The sequence below is a fragment of the Peromyscus eremicus genome, chromosome 13 (genome assembly GCF_949786415.1).
Source record: "Peromyscus eremicus chromosome 13, PerEre_H2_v1, whole genome shotgun sequence".
Classification (NCBI taxonomy): domain Eukaryota; kingdom Metazoa; phylum Chordata; class Mammalia; order Rodentia; family Cricetidae; genus Peromyscus; species Peromyscus eremicus.
In genome coordinates, this window is record NC_081429.1 from 51,645,432 (window position 1) to 51,661,816 (window position 16,385).

Here is a 16,385-nt window from a genome sequence, read left to right on the forward strand (position 1 = left end):
TTTTGAAACCAGGTCTCATTAAGTTATGTAGGCTCTCCCTGAAACTCTCTGTGTAGCCCAGGCGGGCCTCAAACTCGCTATCCTTTGCCTCAGCCTCCTGAGTGTTGTGCTTACAGACACCTGGCCTGAATTGTGATTCCTCTCATGCTATTATTAAGACATATCATTATGGACATTCCACTTGATGTGTGTGCTTTTGAAAACATGTTTTAGTCAGTACTGTGTAGGTATTCTGGTCTCTGTGTCTTGGCATGCTATGTAAATATCTCCATTGTATAAATTCCATTGGTAGAATTGTTGAGTGCAGTATATGTGCATCTAAAAGCTTGATAGACATTGTGAACCCCTTTCTAAGATCTTACAGCAATTTACAGTTATCACTAGAGCTTTACAAGGGTCTCGAGTGCCCTATCCAGTAATGAGTAAAGTTTAGCATTTGATAGTCTAGCAGATGAAGATAGTTTACTTACATTTTTACTTCTTCTATTTATGAGTGATGTTGAGTTCTTTTTTATCAGTGACTCTCAGGTGGGGCACTTCTGCCCCCAAGGACATCTGGCAGTGACTGGAGACATTTTGCCTGTACGATCTAGGAAAAGGCCTAGAAAGGAGTCACCTAGTCAGGGCAGGGCAGGTGTTGCTAAAGTTCATACAGTGTTTTCCACACAAATGACCCCAATGCCAGTAGTGCCAGCATTGAAGAAACTGTTCCGTGTTGCCCCTTTATTGGTTTATTGTCTGTAATTCCTGAGTTATTGCAGCGTTTGCTCTCGGGTTTGTCAGGTACGTCTTCCCATCATCGCACTGGCCTTCCAGTAGCATTTCGCTATTCTACATATAGTCCAAAAGCCGACAAGAGTATGCTCCCTCCCCCCACCCCACCCTGGCCTTGTGTGACTGTAATCCATTTCTCTATTCTACGTATAGTCCAAAAGCCGACAAGAGTATGCTCCCCCTCACCCCACCCCGGCCTTGTGTGACTGTAATCCATTTCACTATTCTACATATAGTCCAAAAGCCGACAAGAGTATGCTCCCCCCGCCCCGGCCTTGTGTGACTATAGTGCAGTTCACTTCTGCTCTATAAGAGGTCACCACAGTAAAGAGTTGATTCTATTTAAAAACTACAGCTGCCGGGCGGTGGTGGCGCACGCCTTTAATCCCAGCACTCGGGAGGCAGAGCCAGGCGGATCTCTGTGAGTTCGAGGCCAGCCTGGGCTACCAAGTGAGTTCCAGGAAAGGCGCAAAGCTACACAGAGAAACCCTGTCTCGAAAAACCAAAAGAAAAAAAAAAAAAAGAAAAAACTACAGCTATGTTGAAATGTAATATGTACCAGCTTGCATACTTCAGCTGTAGAATTGGATTACACCTCACATCATGCCCATGCCCTTCGGAAGCCATCATGGTGTCTCCATGTATCATTCCCCAAACTATTCTCCTGTGCATGAGGAAGTCCTTCCCTAACCCAGCCCTTGATCTGCTTTTTGGTACCATAGATATGTTGGATTTTTTTTCTCTAGAACTCTCATAAAAATGGAATCAGAAATCATGAACTGATTTATTTATTTGTTTTGCCCAGCCTAATTCCATTGAGATTTACTCATGTTGCCATGAATGTCACAGAAAAACATTCTTAATGAAGGCATGCAGGTAGCTAGAGTCCTGTTATTAAGAGCATGCTGATCCTAACCACTTGGTCTGCTCTTTGTTGTAGGCCATGCCTGTCCAAGGATGATAATCACATGAGAACACTCAACAGCTGCAGATGTCACGTGACTCATCTCGGAAAATCTGTCTTACAGAAAATATACATATGATCGCATTCATTTCCTTCCTAAATGGCTTAATGGATTTTCTTTACTCCGATTCATACCAAAGCTGCCCCTTTCAACCAAAGCAAGAAAGGATTCTGCATGAGTCAACCCCAGCATGCCATTTTCACATCACCACCAGGTGAAGAAAACCTCATGAATAGCAATCACAGAGACTCGGAGAGCATCACTGGTGAGTTCAGTTTCATAATGTGGAAGTGTTATTTCCTACAAGACAAAGTGCTGATACTTCCTCAGTCTGGCCTGTGTGACCTGCCATGGTGACACCCCAGCCTCCCTTTCCAGCCTGGTGGCCTCAGGGGAGGCTGAATTCATCACTCGGTCCCTTGGTCTCCATGACATTACCAGACTCCGCCTTCTGTGCAGTTCTTTGTCTATGCAGCACTGTCATATGCCCACTGGGCCCTGTGAGCAGGAACTGTGTCAGAGCAGTGTACCTGTGTTTGTGAGCCTACAGGCATCGGACCACGGTGCCTGGCACACCAGAGGCCCTTGGGACTTGGAGGGTATACAGACAGAGTTGTAGGCCCTTAAGTTTTATCTACGAGAATAAATAAATTTTTAAAAATCAAACCTCAGGGGCTGGAGAGTGCTTTGTTAGTTAAGAGCACTTGCTGTGGTCATGAGGACCAGAGTTTGGGTCCCAGCACCTACATAACAAACTGGATGTCCTGCCTGTAGCAGCAGATCTGAGCAGCCGAGACAGAGGACCTCCAAGGATTGCTTGGTTTCTAGCTCAGCTAGGGAACACCAGCCCCAAATTCAGGAAGAGCTCCCGCCTCAAAGACACAGGAGGAGAATGACAGAGGGGAGACCCTAGTGCCTTCTTCTGGTCTCCACATGTACACATCTACCTACACATATGTACGTATGCTCAACATAGACACAAACAGACAAAAATAGATACGTAAATAAATCCTTTTGAAAAACTTTGAAGTTTTTTTTTTCCTAAAGTTCTTGTTTTAAAAATCACCAAGTGGAAGCAGGGAGGTGGTTCAGTGAGGAATGCAGTAGCCACTTAAGCCGGACAACTCAAGTTCAACCTCCAGATCCCACAGAACAGAAAAGGAGCTGGACACTAATCCCAGCACTCCTCTGGGGACGGGGAGGCACAGGAGAGTTCCCAGAGATGCATAGGCCAACTAGCCTGGCTTGTGCAGCACAGCAGTGAGGGAGCCTGCCTCAGCAAGGACAGAAGGTAAGCGTCAACTCCTGAAGGTCATCCTCAGACCTCCAAATGCTTGTTGTGACACACATGTGTATGCACACATGCACCATACACACATCGTCATCGTCATCGTCATATTAATAATAAATCATTGGCTCACACAGCCTGACTTGTACAGCCTTTTCTAGACTGTCTGATTGGATTAGATTTACATTTGCTAAAGACATGTTAACATAGTGAATGTATTTCTACAGAGCCAGTTAGGGATGTTATAAAACACAGTCAGTGCGTAGTTCTGCTTTTCTAAAAGTCGAGTCCAAAACCTTCTGAATTCGGAAACCCACATAAATCCAAGGCTGGTTTCTTATTGAGCTTTATTATCAGATGTTCACTAAGGTACAGAACACTGTCCCCATTTTAATATACTGCTTGAGTTTTGACAAATATGTAACTGGTGCAGTCAGGGTCTAGGACTTCATAGCATCCCATGCAAGTTCTCCTGCATCCAAATCCCCACCCCTGGCTCCAGCTCCAGGCAGCCCTCAGCCCTTTTGCAATTCTATTGGATGAAATTTGCTTGTGCTAGAATTTCAGATGAATTGAGTTTGTCCTTTTTGTGGCAAGATGCGTTTTGAGATTTGTTTGGGGTTTTGTTGTTGTTGTTGTGGATGATGATTTTTAGAGAAAGGGCTTCTCTGTGTAACAGCCCAGGCTGTCCTGGAACTCACCAGGCTGGCCTCAAACTCACAGAGATCTGTCTGCCTCTGCTTCCCAAGTGCTGGGGTTAAAGGTGTGTGCCACCACCATCCACTTATGACTGAATTTTTAGGTGTTGAACCTTGTGTTCCTGATATATTCTAGACAAGTGATTTTCCTTAGAGAGTTCAGTTTTGTTTTGATAAATCATTTGGTGATAAGGGTTTCATTTTAGAGCTGGTTCATCTTTGTTAGATGGATCACTATTCAGTATTCTCTAGTCTAGAATTAGTTTAATTTCTCGGGTATTCAGTGGGGTAGAGTTGTGTGTGTGTGTGTGTGTTTATTCTGGAGAGATGAAATTCACACCTCTTTGACCCTTAAGTAGGGGAGTCCTGTGATGACAGTGTGGAGGATGATTTGAGCGTCTTTGTGGCAGCCCAGTTCTAAAGTCATATTTAAGAGAAGCAGAAAGAACCCCTGAACCTAAGTAGAGTCCGTGTGGCTGGAAAGAGGTGAGGATGTGGAAGAGTCGCTGAAGGATGTGATGATGGGTAATGCCTGTGTTCTTCATTCCCTGGTTTCCCGGGATACCTCGTCCGCATCTATTTGTGGTTGGCTCTCTTCCGGAAGTGTTAGAATGACAGTCTGTGATGTGTGTGCAACAAGTAAAGTGAGCAGAGTCACTTGGAGTTTGTAATAAGAAGAAACTGGGGCTACGTTTTCCGAGCTCAGTAGCTCTGCCGAGGCTGGAGGGTTCTTCGGAACTATGAGGAAGGCGTAAATGACCCACATCTCCTCTTGTGGTGGTGAGCCGCTGCTCATCCTCCGGATGAGTGGAGATGTGTGGTAGTGCCGGCCTCTGCATGGAACTTACTAAACTGTCCTTGGTAAGTTCAGGCCAGCTAACAGAAGTGTGCTCTTGCAGAGTTTATTTTCTTAAACTGACGTCTTTTGTCAGAGTTAGAGCATGTTTCTTTATACTACCCACAAAGGAAATACCAGACCTCCTACAAGTGAGAGGGCGGTTATGTCATCCTGCTGAACTTTCTCTGTTTCCAACCCTAGTATTCTAATTGTGTTACAAGAGATAACTCTTTTGTAAACACTAGATTTGAGGGGGTGTAAATGCTGGTAATATTGTAAACAGGAAGCCAGGAAGAGACACATAAGAAAGTCCCACTATGTTCAGAGCCAGCCTGTGAGAGGAGAGACTAGTGACCTCAACAGTATTCAGTGGGTGCCGACTGTGGCAAGTATGACGCCGGATGTAATAAATGATTCTCTTCGTTTTGCAGATGTGTAGGGAATGGGGCTCAGATGAGTCTTGTGTCTAATATCCATCATGAGTGTATGGAGGAGTCAGATTAGACATTAGATTTGATGCCAGAGCCCATGTGCTGTCTAATCTTAACACTGAAAAACAGGACAGTGGGCAGCTGGAAAGTCTGGGCCCTGGATAGAAGTATGCAGGGTATGTCAGAGACAGTGTGCGAGAACTTGGGTCAGTCTTCCCACAATTCGTGTCATCAAAATAGTCCCCACAGGCGTTCCAGAGGTCCGTCTCCCAGGTGACTGTAGAGTCTGCCCAGTTGACAATTAACCCCGACCATCAAAGGTCTAAAGACTCCGTAGTAAAACGACAATAAAGAGCACTAGGCTGGGGCATGGGCACAGTGGGCGAGGGCGCCGTGGGTGAGGGCGCAGTGGGCGAGGGCGCAGGGGCCGTGGCACTTGTCGCACACCCGTGCATGCGGAACTGGGGGACAGGGTGCAGTAGCCACTGCTTCAAGATGAGGTGAGGGGTGGAGACAGGAAAGTCCCCAAGCCTGCGGGCTGTCCAGCCCGGCACACGTGCACATTGGCAAAAAACAAACCATGACTCAAACAGGGCGGGAGCCAAGGACCAAACACCCCATGTAGTTGTCTGACCTCCACGTGACACACACACAACATGACACACACACAGCGCGACACACACACAACATGACACACACACAACGTGATGCACACACAGCGTGACACACACACAGCGTGACACACTCACAACGTGACGCACACACAAAGACTTTTAAGGAGAAAGCTAGCATTTGGTCAGTGCCTCTGCCTGAGCCAGGCATCATATTGTTGTGCGCAGGGTCACACAGTAATGGGGGACAGACCACCGAAGTCTGTTAAACCAGAAGCAAACTATTCCAGAAAAAAATCAAAGAAAAGAAAGTCACCTCGAGGCACAGAAGCTTCTGAGCTAGCTGAGACCACAGCCAGAGTCTGGGGTTCTGAGCTGTGGCAATGGGGGCGGGTTCTGGCCCCTTTTATAGCAAGAAGTAAGCATAAGGCATGGACGAAAGAATTTTCACAATTCTGAAATTAAACTTTTAGAGACAAGTGCTTTTTAGGTCTTACAATTTTCCATTAACAAGGTTTTAGAGGGTTTCGGCTAAACGGTGTTTGCACATCCCTGCAGCCCTTCCTGACTCGGGTAATTGATGTTTGCCCAAACCTGCAGCTTCTCCTGACTTGGGGGGGGGGGGGGGTGCGGGGGATACAGGACAATGCAAAGCAGGTGGTCACCAGAACTCATTAAAAGTGAACTTTGGTTTTGGTGGTGAGTGGGAGGGGGTTATCGAAAAGAGCTAACCCCAGGGCTACAGAGGGCAATCTTCAGTGAAAAATTAGCCTTTGGGTTGCTGACAGAGCTGCTCACCGTAAAACACACAGGGCCCAGGTAAAGGTTAATCCTGTTTGCTGGTACAGCTGATGACCATTGTCAGTTTCCGTCTCTTAAGCTCATAATTTTTTATTCCTATATTTCTGAACCCTTCAATACCAAGATGTAAGTGTTTCTCACAGTTTATCACTTTGTTCACACAACCGCCATGGAGGTCAGGAACCTCCAGTCACCTTCTCAGATCTCGGAGAGACGAGGCGAGAACTCAAGCGGCCTCCTCAGTGTCACTAGAAACGTTCACAGAAGTCAGGGGAGAATGATCTTGTCTAACATTTCCTTGGTTTCCCGCTCTCAAAAAGCCAATTTCACTGCAGCGTGGTAAACGGAGCATGCTAGATTCACTTCCGGGGTCTCTCTCCTCAGATGTCTGCTCCAATGAGGATCTCCCTGAAGTCGAGCTGGTAAACCTGCTGGAGGAACAGCTGCCACAGTATAAGCTAAGAGTCGACTCTCTCTTTCTCTATGAAAACCAAGACTGGGCGCAGTCCTCACACCAGCCTCAGGATGCATCTGAGACCCTCTCTCCCGTCCTCGCCGAAGAGACGTTCCGCTACATGAGTGCGTTGTTGTGGTGGTGATTGTTGTGGTTGTTGTTGTGGTGGTTGTTGTGGTGGTGGTGGTGGTGGCGGTGGTGGTTGCATTGTTCAGTGTTTACCTGCATTACCTCCCCTGACCTGACAGGGAGAGAAGATTGCAGCTGTCATGTGTAGGAGAAGAGCTATTACCTTGCTTATGACTGAGTAGGAAGTTTTGCAAACTGTTTACACTTTTTTTGTCTTTTACTTGATACGTTCTTCAGGGTGAGGAGAGAATAGAACTGCTTACAAAGCCGTGCAATTATTTATAATTGGATATCTTTATGTTGTCTGCCAACATTTATTATCCCAATACTTTGGTATATTGTGTGTTAGCTTTTTGGGTTCCTAGCTTTCTTTATTAAACACAGTCACAGGAGTTAAGTCTTTCCGTAAAGAGCATAGTCCTTAAGCACATAAGTACGTTGTATTTTACTTTTTAAAGACAGGCTGTTTTATAGCCCAGGCTGCCTTGAACATACTGTGTTGTCGCTGGTCTGAACTCCTGATCATGCGGCCTCCACCTGAGTGCCGGGGATTCCAGGCATGCTTCTGAGTACTTTCTGCCATGCCAAGGAGAGTCCTCATTTGTACTTAGTGATCCGTAGAGAATGAAGGACTGAGCCAAGTACCGAGACTTATTTCCAGTTTATTTTTGTCTGGTTTTCCTTTTTGTATTTTTTTTTACTTGTTCCATTACCCATTCAGTATAAAAATGTTATGTACATAGTAGCTGTTGGATTATATAATAAAAGTCTCTGGGCTCATCATTGATATGTTTGTGAAATTCCTATAATTTGACTTACATCAAATCTTACACATTTTCCCAGTGGGCACTTAGGTGTTTTTTATTATTATTATTACATTTATTTATTTATAGTACGGAGGGGCACTTGTACTATAATATATGTGTGGAGGTCAGAGGACAATTTGTGGGAATCAGTTCTCTCCTTTCAGCAAGTGGGTTCCAGGGTTCACACTCAGGTCATCAGACGTGGCGACAAGTGCCTTAACCAGCTAAGCCATCATGCTTTCCTGTCTTTTAATGACAGACTATGTTAGAGAATGATTGCTTTGCATGCTCATTTCATAGTAATTATTAACCTGCTCTGGATGGGAGTTTCCTAGAACCAGGCAGTTTCTTAGAACTCTGTGTGTGTGTGTGTGTGTGTGTGTGTGTGTGTGTGTGTGTGTGTGTGTGTGTACAAGAGAGGGGGAGTGAGTGTTGGGGGTGTAAATATTGATTAAACTTGAATTGAAATATCAAGATCAAATAAAGATGTATTTCTGCCCTTAATAGTTTAAATAGCAGCAGTAAATTAAATTAAGGCTCTCAAGATTCTGTTTATTAAAAAATATTAATTTTTTTAAGAATTTCACTTGAGTGATGGTTTACATTTTCATGCCGCCTTCTAGCCCCCTCCAACTCCTGTACCCCCTCAAGTTCGTGGCCTCTTATTCTGTAATTATTATTGTTACTTTTCTATGCACATATATCCATCTTGTGTATACACCATACTGAGTTCATTAGTGTTGCTCTTACTGATTGTTGATATTTTTCTGGAAAATTATTTCAGAAGGAAAACTATTTCATATTACCATTTCTCTTTGTTTCTTGAGTTCTAAATTTGTGAAGACTTTGTAATTCAATTCTGTGATAGCAGCATAATTCTTCAGTACCTTTCCAGACAAGGCTTCTTTGTACAGCCTTGGCTGTCCCGGAACTCACTCTGTAGACCAGCCTGGCCTTGAACTCACAAAAATCCACCTGCCTTTGCCTCCCAAATGCTGGGACTAATGGCATGCACCACAACTGCCTGGCTATTCTTCAGTAACTTTAATTGATTTGAGTATAGAGTAGGTAACTTAATCCATGCTTCCAGCTCACACCTTCCAATGTGAGTGGCCCGAACTCACCTCCCTAGGAGGAGAAGTGGTTGGGACTTGATTGACCTGTGACCACTTGATACTTTCTCAACTTATTGCATATGTGCATTTTTTTAATAATTGACAATAATTTTGTAATAATTATCTTGGGTGTGTATACTATAAACCCTTGTTTTTTTTCTGTTTTCTTATGTATTTTTATTCTCCTGAATGACTTCTGTAAAAACTTGGGGATTTTGTTGATACTTTTATGAGTATTTTAAGTTTTCTGATGTGCTTAAAGCCTCTAAGAGTTGTTTTTAACTGCCTTAGTTCTAGGCACAGACAGAGTGGAACAGATGACCAAAACCTATAATGACATTGACATGGTTACGCATCTCCTGGCAGAGGTATGAATAGACCGCTTCTTTCTCCAGTATAAAAACCTGATATTTGAGGATCGTTTAGAATGTATCTGTTTGCACAGATAAAGTGTGTTGATCAACCTGATTGTTTTCTGTAAGACTGTTAGAGCTGAACAAGTGACATATAGTGACATCCCAAAGTAGAATGGCTCCTCAAGCTCTCATTGTTTTGATGTGTATGGATGGGCAGATATAATGCTGTCTTACCTCCTTGTCCTAAGATAAAGTAATTATTTAAAAAGGCTTGATTTTTTGATTGTTTGTTTTTTTGTTGTTTTTTGAGACAGGGTTCTCTGTGTAGTTTGGACCTTTCCTGGAACTCACTCTGTAGCCCAGGTTGGCCTCGAATTCACAAAGATCCACCTGCCTCTGCCTCCCGAGTGCTGGGATTAAAGGTGTGCGCCACCGCTGCCCAGCTAAAAGACTTGATTTTTATTTTTAATTGGGGGGGGGTGCTCTTGAGTGCAATGCCTTCAGAGTTCAGAAGGCACAGGATCCATGGGAGCTGGAGTTGTAAGTGGTGTGAGCTGCCTAATGTGAGTGCTTGGAACTGGGATTTGGACCCTCTGCAAGGGCAGTGCAAACCCTTAATGGCTGAGTCATATTTCCAGCCCCCAAAAGTCACTTCTGAGTTAGCCCAGCTGTTATTCACCTAGGCCAGGCTGCCTGTGGAGAAAGCGCTGTAGTTCAGTTAACGCCTGCAGTTCCGAGTGTCTCCTGCGTACTTTCAGTGCAGGCCCTTGTTTGAGCTTACATCTGCCTGTGTGGGTTTTAAGGGTTGTTTGTTTGTTTGTTTGTTTGTTTGTTTGTTTGATATGTATGGGGGTTTTGCCTGATTGTTTGTATGCGTGTGTGTGTGTGTGTGTGTGTGTGTGTGTGTGTGTGTGTGTGCAGTACCTGCAGAGGTCAGAAGAGGGCATCATATTTTCTGGAACTGGAGTTATAGATGGTTGTGAGCCACCACATGGGTGCTGGGAACCAAACCTGGGTCCTCTGCAAGAACAGCCAATGCTCTTCCCCCTGGGCATTTCTCCAGCCCCGTTGGGAAGTTTTAACATGCATGGTGAATCTTTTCCAGCTGGCGTGCAGTAATATTCTCTCTTGTAGCTCAGTTTGAGTTGATCCATGGAAGACTTCTTCTCTGACATACATGTCTATCCTTAGAATGCTTTCCATACATGCCACTTGGCTTATATTAAAGTGAGATAAGTTGCCCTGAAATGATCAGTTTTCATGTATTAGATGAAGAAAAGTTAGATGCTTTGTTTTATCCATCTAATGATTAATGTAAACAGAGCCCATGTTCACATATGTGACAACTAAAAGTATATTAATAGTTTTCCATTCTACAAGTAAGGCCCTCATTCTCACTGCATGGGTTCCCCATACCCTTGCTCGGTATCACCATCTGCCCAGAAAGAATGCCTGTTGCTTGCCTTTGCCACAAACCCTACTCATTACCACCAGCTTAGACTACCTTCTCCACGCTCGAGGTTGAGTCCTGTGACCTGGTAATTTCCAGTCTCTAACCCTTGCTTCTTGCACTAGTTGTGAACTAGGCTCTAGGCCGTGCCTTCCTCTACCGTAAATGGAACTGTTCCAGCATACTTACCTGATCCCTGTCCTGATCCATATCCTAAATGGCTAGGGCCTGTGTCATCGCCGTACTTGATAGACTCAACAAGTGTTGGCTGGGCTTTACTGCCCAGGTTCTATCCACTTGAAATTTTTATTTGGGGGCAGGGGAGGTGCACTGGATATTGACACAAGGCCCAAGTACTAAAAGCACACTCTTCCTGTTTAGCTACATCCATAGTCCCTACCCTCATATGTACAAAGTTGGATTGATAGGCCATGATGACTGGATGTCAGTAAAACCTTACTTGATTTCAAGAGGTGACCTCTTGCATTCATAACTACATAGTCACCCGTTTGGCTAAGATTTACTAAGCCCTACCTGTGTGCCTGGCCCCATGTTCATTTATTTATTAGGGTCGTAAAATGAATCTCTGTGCTTTATAAGAGATTTGCTTTTAACATTAGCAAAATTCACTGCAGAATTTCTAATCTGCTATCTGCTTTTTTTTTTAATGCTCAAATGGTATATTTGTTGCTTTACAGAGGGATCGAGATCTAGAGCTAGCTGCTCGGATTGGGCAGGCTCTCCTCAAGCGGAACCATGTCTTATCTGAGCAGAATGAAGCCCTGGAGGAGCAGCTGGGACAAGCCTTTGATCAAGTAAGCCTTGACCTTTGCCTTTGGAATGGGAATAATAATAATTACGTCCTATTTAGTGGATAAATTATTTCCGTGGATAGTCCTGAAATATTGACAATAGGTAAATGACATCAGTACCTATTGACTTCATAGATTTCCATATACTGCAAATGAAACTTTTCTGGTGAAAGTATACTTCTAGGTTGTTAGTATCTATTTAGCAGAGTAATGTTAGTAGGTCTTCCCCTAAGGCCTGTGACCTACCTGACCATGGGATCTTGACCCTAAATTAATGCTGTCAGGTGTGCGTTCCGTCTTGTGGAGGAAGTTTTAAATCCAATCAGAAAGTGGTCGGTTGCTCCCATGATATTTGTGCCGCCGTTGTGCCAGCGGGCGTGGCTTGCCAGGCTGGTTGTTGTGGTAGGTGGCAGGGTTCTCAGCTATGTACAAGGATGACTACTTTGGTGCCAAGGTAGTGTGTATAGCACCTGACAGCACTGTGAAAACTAGCAATAGGGCGGAACTTCCAAGTGTGAGTCAACTTGATTTCTTCATGCTCAGTGACTCCAGTATGTAGAGCATCTTCAAGCAATAGGGTCTTACCATCCAGTTCTGGAATGATCAAGAGCAGTGGCCACAGCCTGTCATCTTTGAGGGTCTGTGAGACCCCACTGAGCAACAGCTCCAAAAGAGGTAGTGGGCTTTTTATTTGACAGACATGGTGTTAAAATACCCAAATGCTTCTTACTCAGAAACCAAAACAAAAGGTAAAACAAAAAATATATAAATGAAAAAAATATATTTACTCTATATCAAAAATGTAATAAGTAATTTATTGTCATGTTAAATAGATAAATTTCAAGTTTCTTATAATTTTTTTTAAAGAGACAAAGTCTTACCATATAGCTCTGACTGGCCTGGAGTTTTCTATGTGGATTAGGCTGTCCTTAAACTCACAGACATTCACCTGCCTCTGAGTCCCCAGTGCTGGTATTAAAGGCAAGCACTACCATGCCCAGGAATAATTTTTTTTTTAGCTAATTTTGTTTACATTTTATGAATACATTTGGTTCTTTATGTTGAAAATATTTATTTCCTAGAAATGTGGTCATCCATAATGGGAAAATTTGCATAATTAGAGACAGCTTAAAAACACAAGATGTCACCAAGGTTAATGGCACAGGCTTGTAATCATAGCTATTCTGGGGGCTGAGACAGAAGCGCTGCAAGTTCAAGGCCAGCCTGGAAGAGTTATCAAGAAACTGCACCTCAGAAGTTAAACTATGAAATAAAGTAAATTTGAAAAATAGAGGCCTGCAGACATAGCTCGGTGGTTGAGCACTTCATGTCTAGCATGTATAAGGCTCGCCATTCTCCCCAGTTAGTTGGCCAAAAGTACAGGCCATGGGGATAGGCTTTAAAGTAGGGTGTGTTGTAAGTTTGAAGATTCTTACATTACTGTTCTACCGTGTATGAAAACTGGCTTTCTTAATATGTGCTCTAGAAAAAGCTGCATTTGTTGAGTTAATGGCCTAAATGGGTAGCGTAGGGAGTACGTAGTGGTTACTGCTCTCTTTACACACTTGTCTAGCAGCTGATGTAGTGGAGACGTCTGTGGTGTTTTCAGTCATATGGTGCTTTTGCAGTCATTGCGTGAATTAGAAGCTCCATTGCACGTGAACAGTGTAGAATGTTCTAATCACACCTTGTGTGCAGGTTAATCAGCTGCAGCATGAGCTATCCAAGAAAGATGAACTGCTTCGGATCGTTTCCATTGCTTCTGAGGAGAGTGAAACGGATTCCAGCTGCTCCACGCCTCTTCGGCTCAACGAGTCCTTCAGCTTATCGCAAGGCTTGCTGCAGCTGGACATGCTGCAGGAGAAGCTCAGGGAACTGGAGGAAGAGAACATGGCCCTTCGATCCAAGGTGCAGCTCACTCTCCTTTACCTGCACACTACAGGTCAGGTCTGGGTGATGCTGAGATGAAATACGTCCGAGCATTCCAGTTACCACCGAGCCCTCCACTGTCACCTCGGGCTTGCTGAGAAATGGGTCGGAGCAGGTGGACAGATAAAATGGCAGCCGCACAGTGTGTACATCTTGTGTAGTTAACAGAAGCTAGCTAAGAAGGGTTATGTCAGAACGTTAGAAATTTCTTTGGGTTTGTGAAGTGCCGTGAAGCAAGCACATCCTACATAAGCAGGTGGCGTTTTAGCTGAGGCTAGAGATGCATCAAACAAGACAGATGCTTGAGCAGGCGTGTGCAAAGGCCCTGCAGGAAGTGAAGGGCCATCAGAGGCAGAGATGTGTGAGCAGGCGTGTGCAAAGGCCCTGCGGGGAGTGAAGGGCCATCAGAGGCAGAGATGCTTGAGCAGGCGTGTGCAAAGGCCCTGCGGGAGTGGGGGGAGACGACCTTTTCTGTTCCTATATTTTGTGAGAGTTTAAACCTGATGGTGATGAACTGTAATCTTCAAATGGTAAAGCTTTCTGTAGCTTTTGCTTCAAACTCATTAGGACAGATTGTCACATCTGTGGTTGTTGTTTTCTTCCCCTGAAGGCTTGTCATATCAAGACAGAAACTTTCACCTATGAGGAGAAGGAACAACAGCTGGTCAATGACTGTGTTAAAGAACTTCGTAAGTAGTAACGTGTTCGTCCTGCTTTGGGGCAGTTTGGTGAGATGTCTCCACCTCAGAATTTAGACCTCTGGTTTCCACGGAAACAGTTTGAAATGGTTCTATCTTGCTCTGCTCTTACGTCGCTGTAACAAAATCTCTGGGCTGGATTACTTACAAGTAAAGCAGTTTATCTGGCTCATAATTCTGTGGCTGGAGAATCCAGGCACTGAAGCCTGGTGAGGTCCCCTGACTGTTTGAACATGATGGAGATGCAGAAATAGAATTGGCCATATGCAGAAGGAGCCAAACACATGAGATGTCTTGTTTACAACAGCTTGCTGTTTAGGGAACGAGCTCCCTCGGAGAGACCAGCGTTGATCCTTTCCAAAGGCGGTACCCAGTGACCCAAGTTCCTCCTGCTCAGCTCCGCCTGTCAATCACCTCAGCGCCACCACTAAACACCACACTCCACCAGATACCAAGCTGCCACACAGACTTAGGGGATCAAACCATAACAGTTACTGAAAATCAGACTATCACACTGTGCCCACAACCTAATTAAGACATGAGTGTTTTTAAGACCTTTATCTGCTCAGGCTGCCCCCATCACTAAGTGAGGACTGACTGTCTATAAATAAGCTGTAACTTCTTAGGGAAAAAGAGAACCAAAGCTCTCATTTTGTTTGCAGGAATACATTACACTAAAGTCAGAAAGCTAGTAAGTTTGATGATTATAGATAACTATTAATCTATATTTTTTAATTATACTTTACATTTTTTAATGAGTTGCATAAGCACACTACCCCAAACAAGAGAAGAAACATACATATAGTATAGCAAAATTAACTTTAAATTTGTATCAATAAACCATAATCCATACCAATGTAAAATATTTTGAAATTAATAGTTGTTTTTTGAATTAAAGTAGATTCAGTAATCTACTCTTTTATCTCATCATTTCTATATTATATCCCCCTTTTTCCTTTAGAAAGAGATTTTTGAATTTAACTCTTCTGTTTTGCTTTCTTTCTAACTATGATTGATAACAACTTGTAACTAGCCCCCCTTAATGTTAATAAACATTCATAATCTATCTTTTGGGAATGTGGGCATTGTTTTGTATAGACTGCTTCCTGTTGTCTGAGGGTGCTGGAATCTTTGGGGGAACCTTGAGAAAATAATCGTTAAGTATTGGCTGGAATATTTTGTGAGGCTGGATCATCTTTATTGGTATCTGGTCCCTTGTTCTGAAAATACATAAACTTTTGAAGGTAGCATACATATCTTTATTAATACAAGTATAGCCGATGTGTGTTGTACACAAGTTAGCCAAAGATGATTTTTTTGTTTTATGTTTGAGCAGGTAAAATACATGTTACGTGTTTTGTAGTTTTTCTAGGTTTATTTTATGTCTGTAGCCCAGGATTTTCAGGGGGTCTTCCCCAATCACATCTGATCCATATCAGCCTGGAATGAATCCATAGCCTCTCATTTCTTGTGGAAATAAAAGCATAACCTCTCCCCCAAAGCAACACATCTTTTGACTTCCATTTTGAAGTCAAGATATTTTTAAAATATATAGGGGGGCTGGAGAGATGGCTCAGAGGTTAAGTACACTGACTGCTCTTCCAGAGGTCCTGAGTTCAATTCCCAGCAACCGCATGGTGGCTCACAACCATCTGTAATGAGATCTGGTGCCCTCTTCTGACCTGCAGACCTACATGCAGGCAGAACACTGTATACATAATAAATAGATCTTTTTAAAAAAAAAAAAAAAAAAAAGGCGTGAGTAAAATATATAGGTTGGTTTAATCTAGCAGCTTTCATAATCCAATGTCTCTTTGTAGCCAAAAAATTTAAAGATAACACAATAACATACAGGATCTAGATTCTCTGTGTATTTCCCATCTTTATGTGGGTTATTGGGTTTTTTTTATTACTTTATTCCTTTTTTAAGGACTTTATTATTTTTAACTATGTTTTAATCTGTGCCTTTTTCTTTTCTTTCCCAAGCCTATTTGTATTTTTAAACACACTATAATCCATTTAGAGGGTTTTTTTTCTGTCTGGATCTGTCTTTCCTGAGCATTTGTATTTTTTTTTTTTTTTTTGATCACATGAGACGAATCTTAAATTGTGATATCAGCTGCTGGAACTGCTCTGCTTAGTGAATGGTGCTAGCACATAGCAGTTGGTGGCTGGCTCCATCCTGCAGGCAGCTGCTGGGAGATGCATCTCTGTACTGTAGCCAGCACGA

General features: G+C 43.4%; 1 protein-coding gene across 1 annotated transcript in view; it reads left to right on the top strand.

The window, feature by feature from the left end:
• Positions 1-1,720: 1,720 nt before the first annotated feature.
• Positions 1,721-16,385, top strand: part of Trak2 (trafficking kinesin protein 2) — a 33,561-nt gene continuing 18,896 nt past the window's right edge. Inside the window, exons 1-6 of the mRNA XM_059278865.1 lie at positions 1,721-2,004; positions 6,791-6,985; positions 9,202-9,278; positions 11,415-11,531; positions 13,227-13,436; positions 14,068-14,146. Coding sequence (XP_059134848.1) covers positions 1,914-2,004; positions 6,791-6,985; positions 9,202-9,278; positions 11,415-11,531; positions 13,227-13,436; positions 14,068-14,146 — 769 coding nt within the window. The 5' untranslated portion in view covers positions 1,721-1,913. The remainder of the gene's footprint in view (positions 2,005-6,790; positions 6,986-9,201; positions 9,279-11,414; positions 11,532-13,226; positions 13,437-14,067; positions 14,147-16,385) is intronic.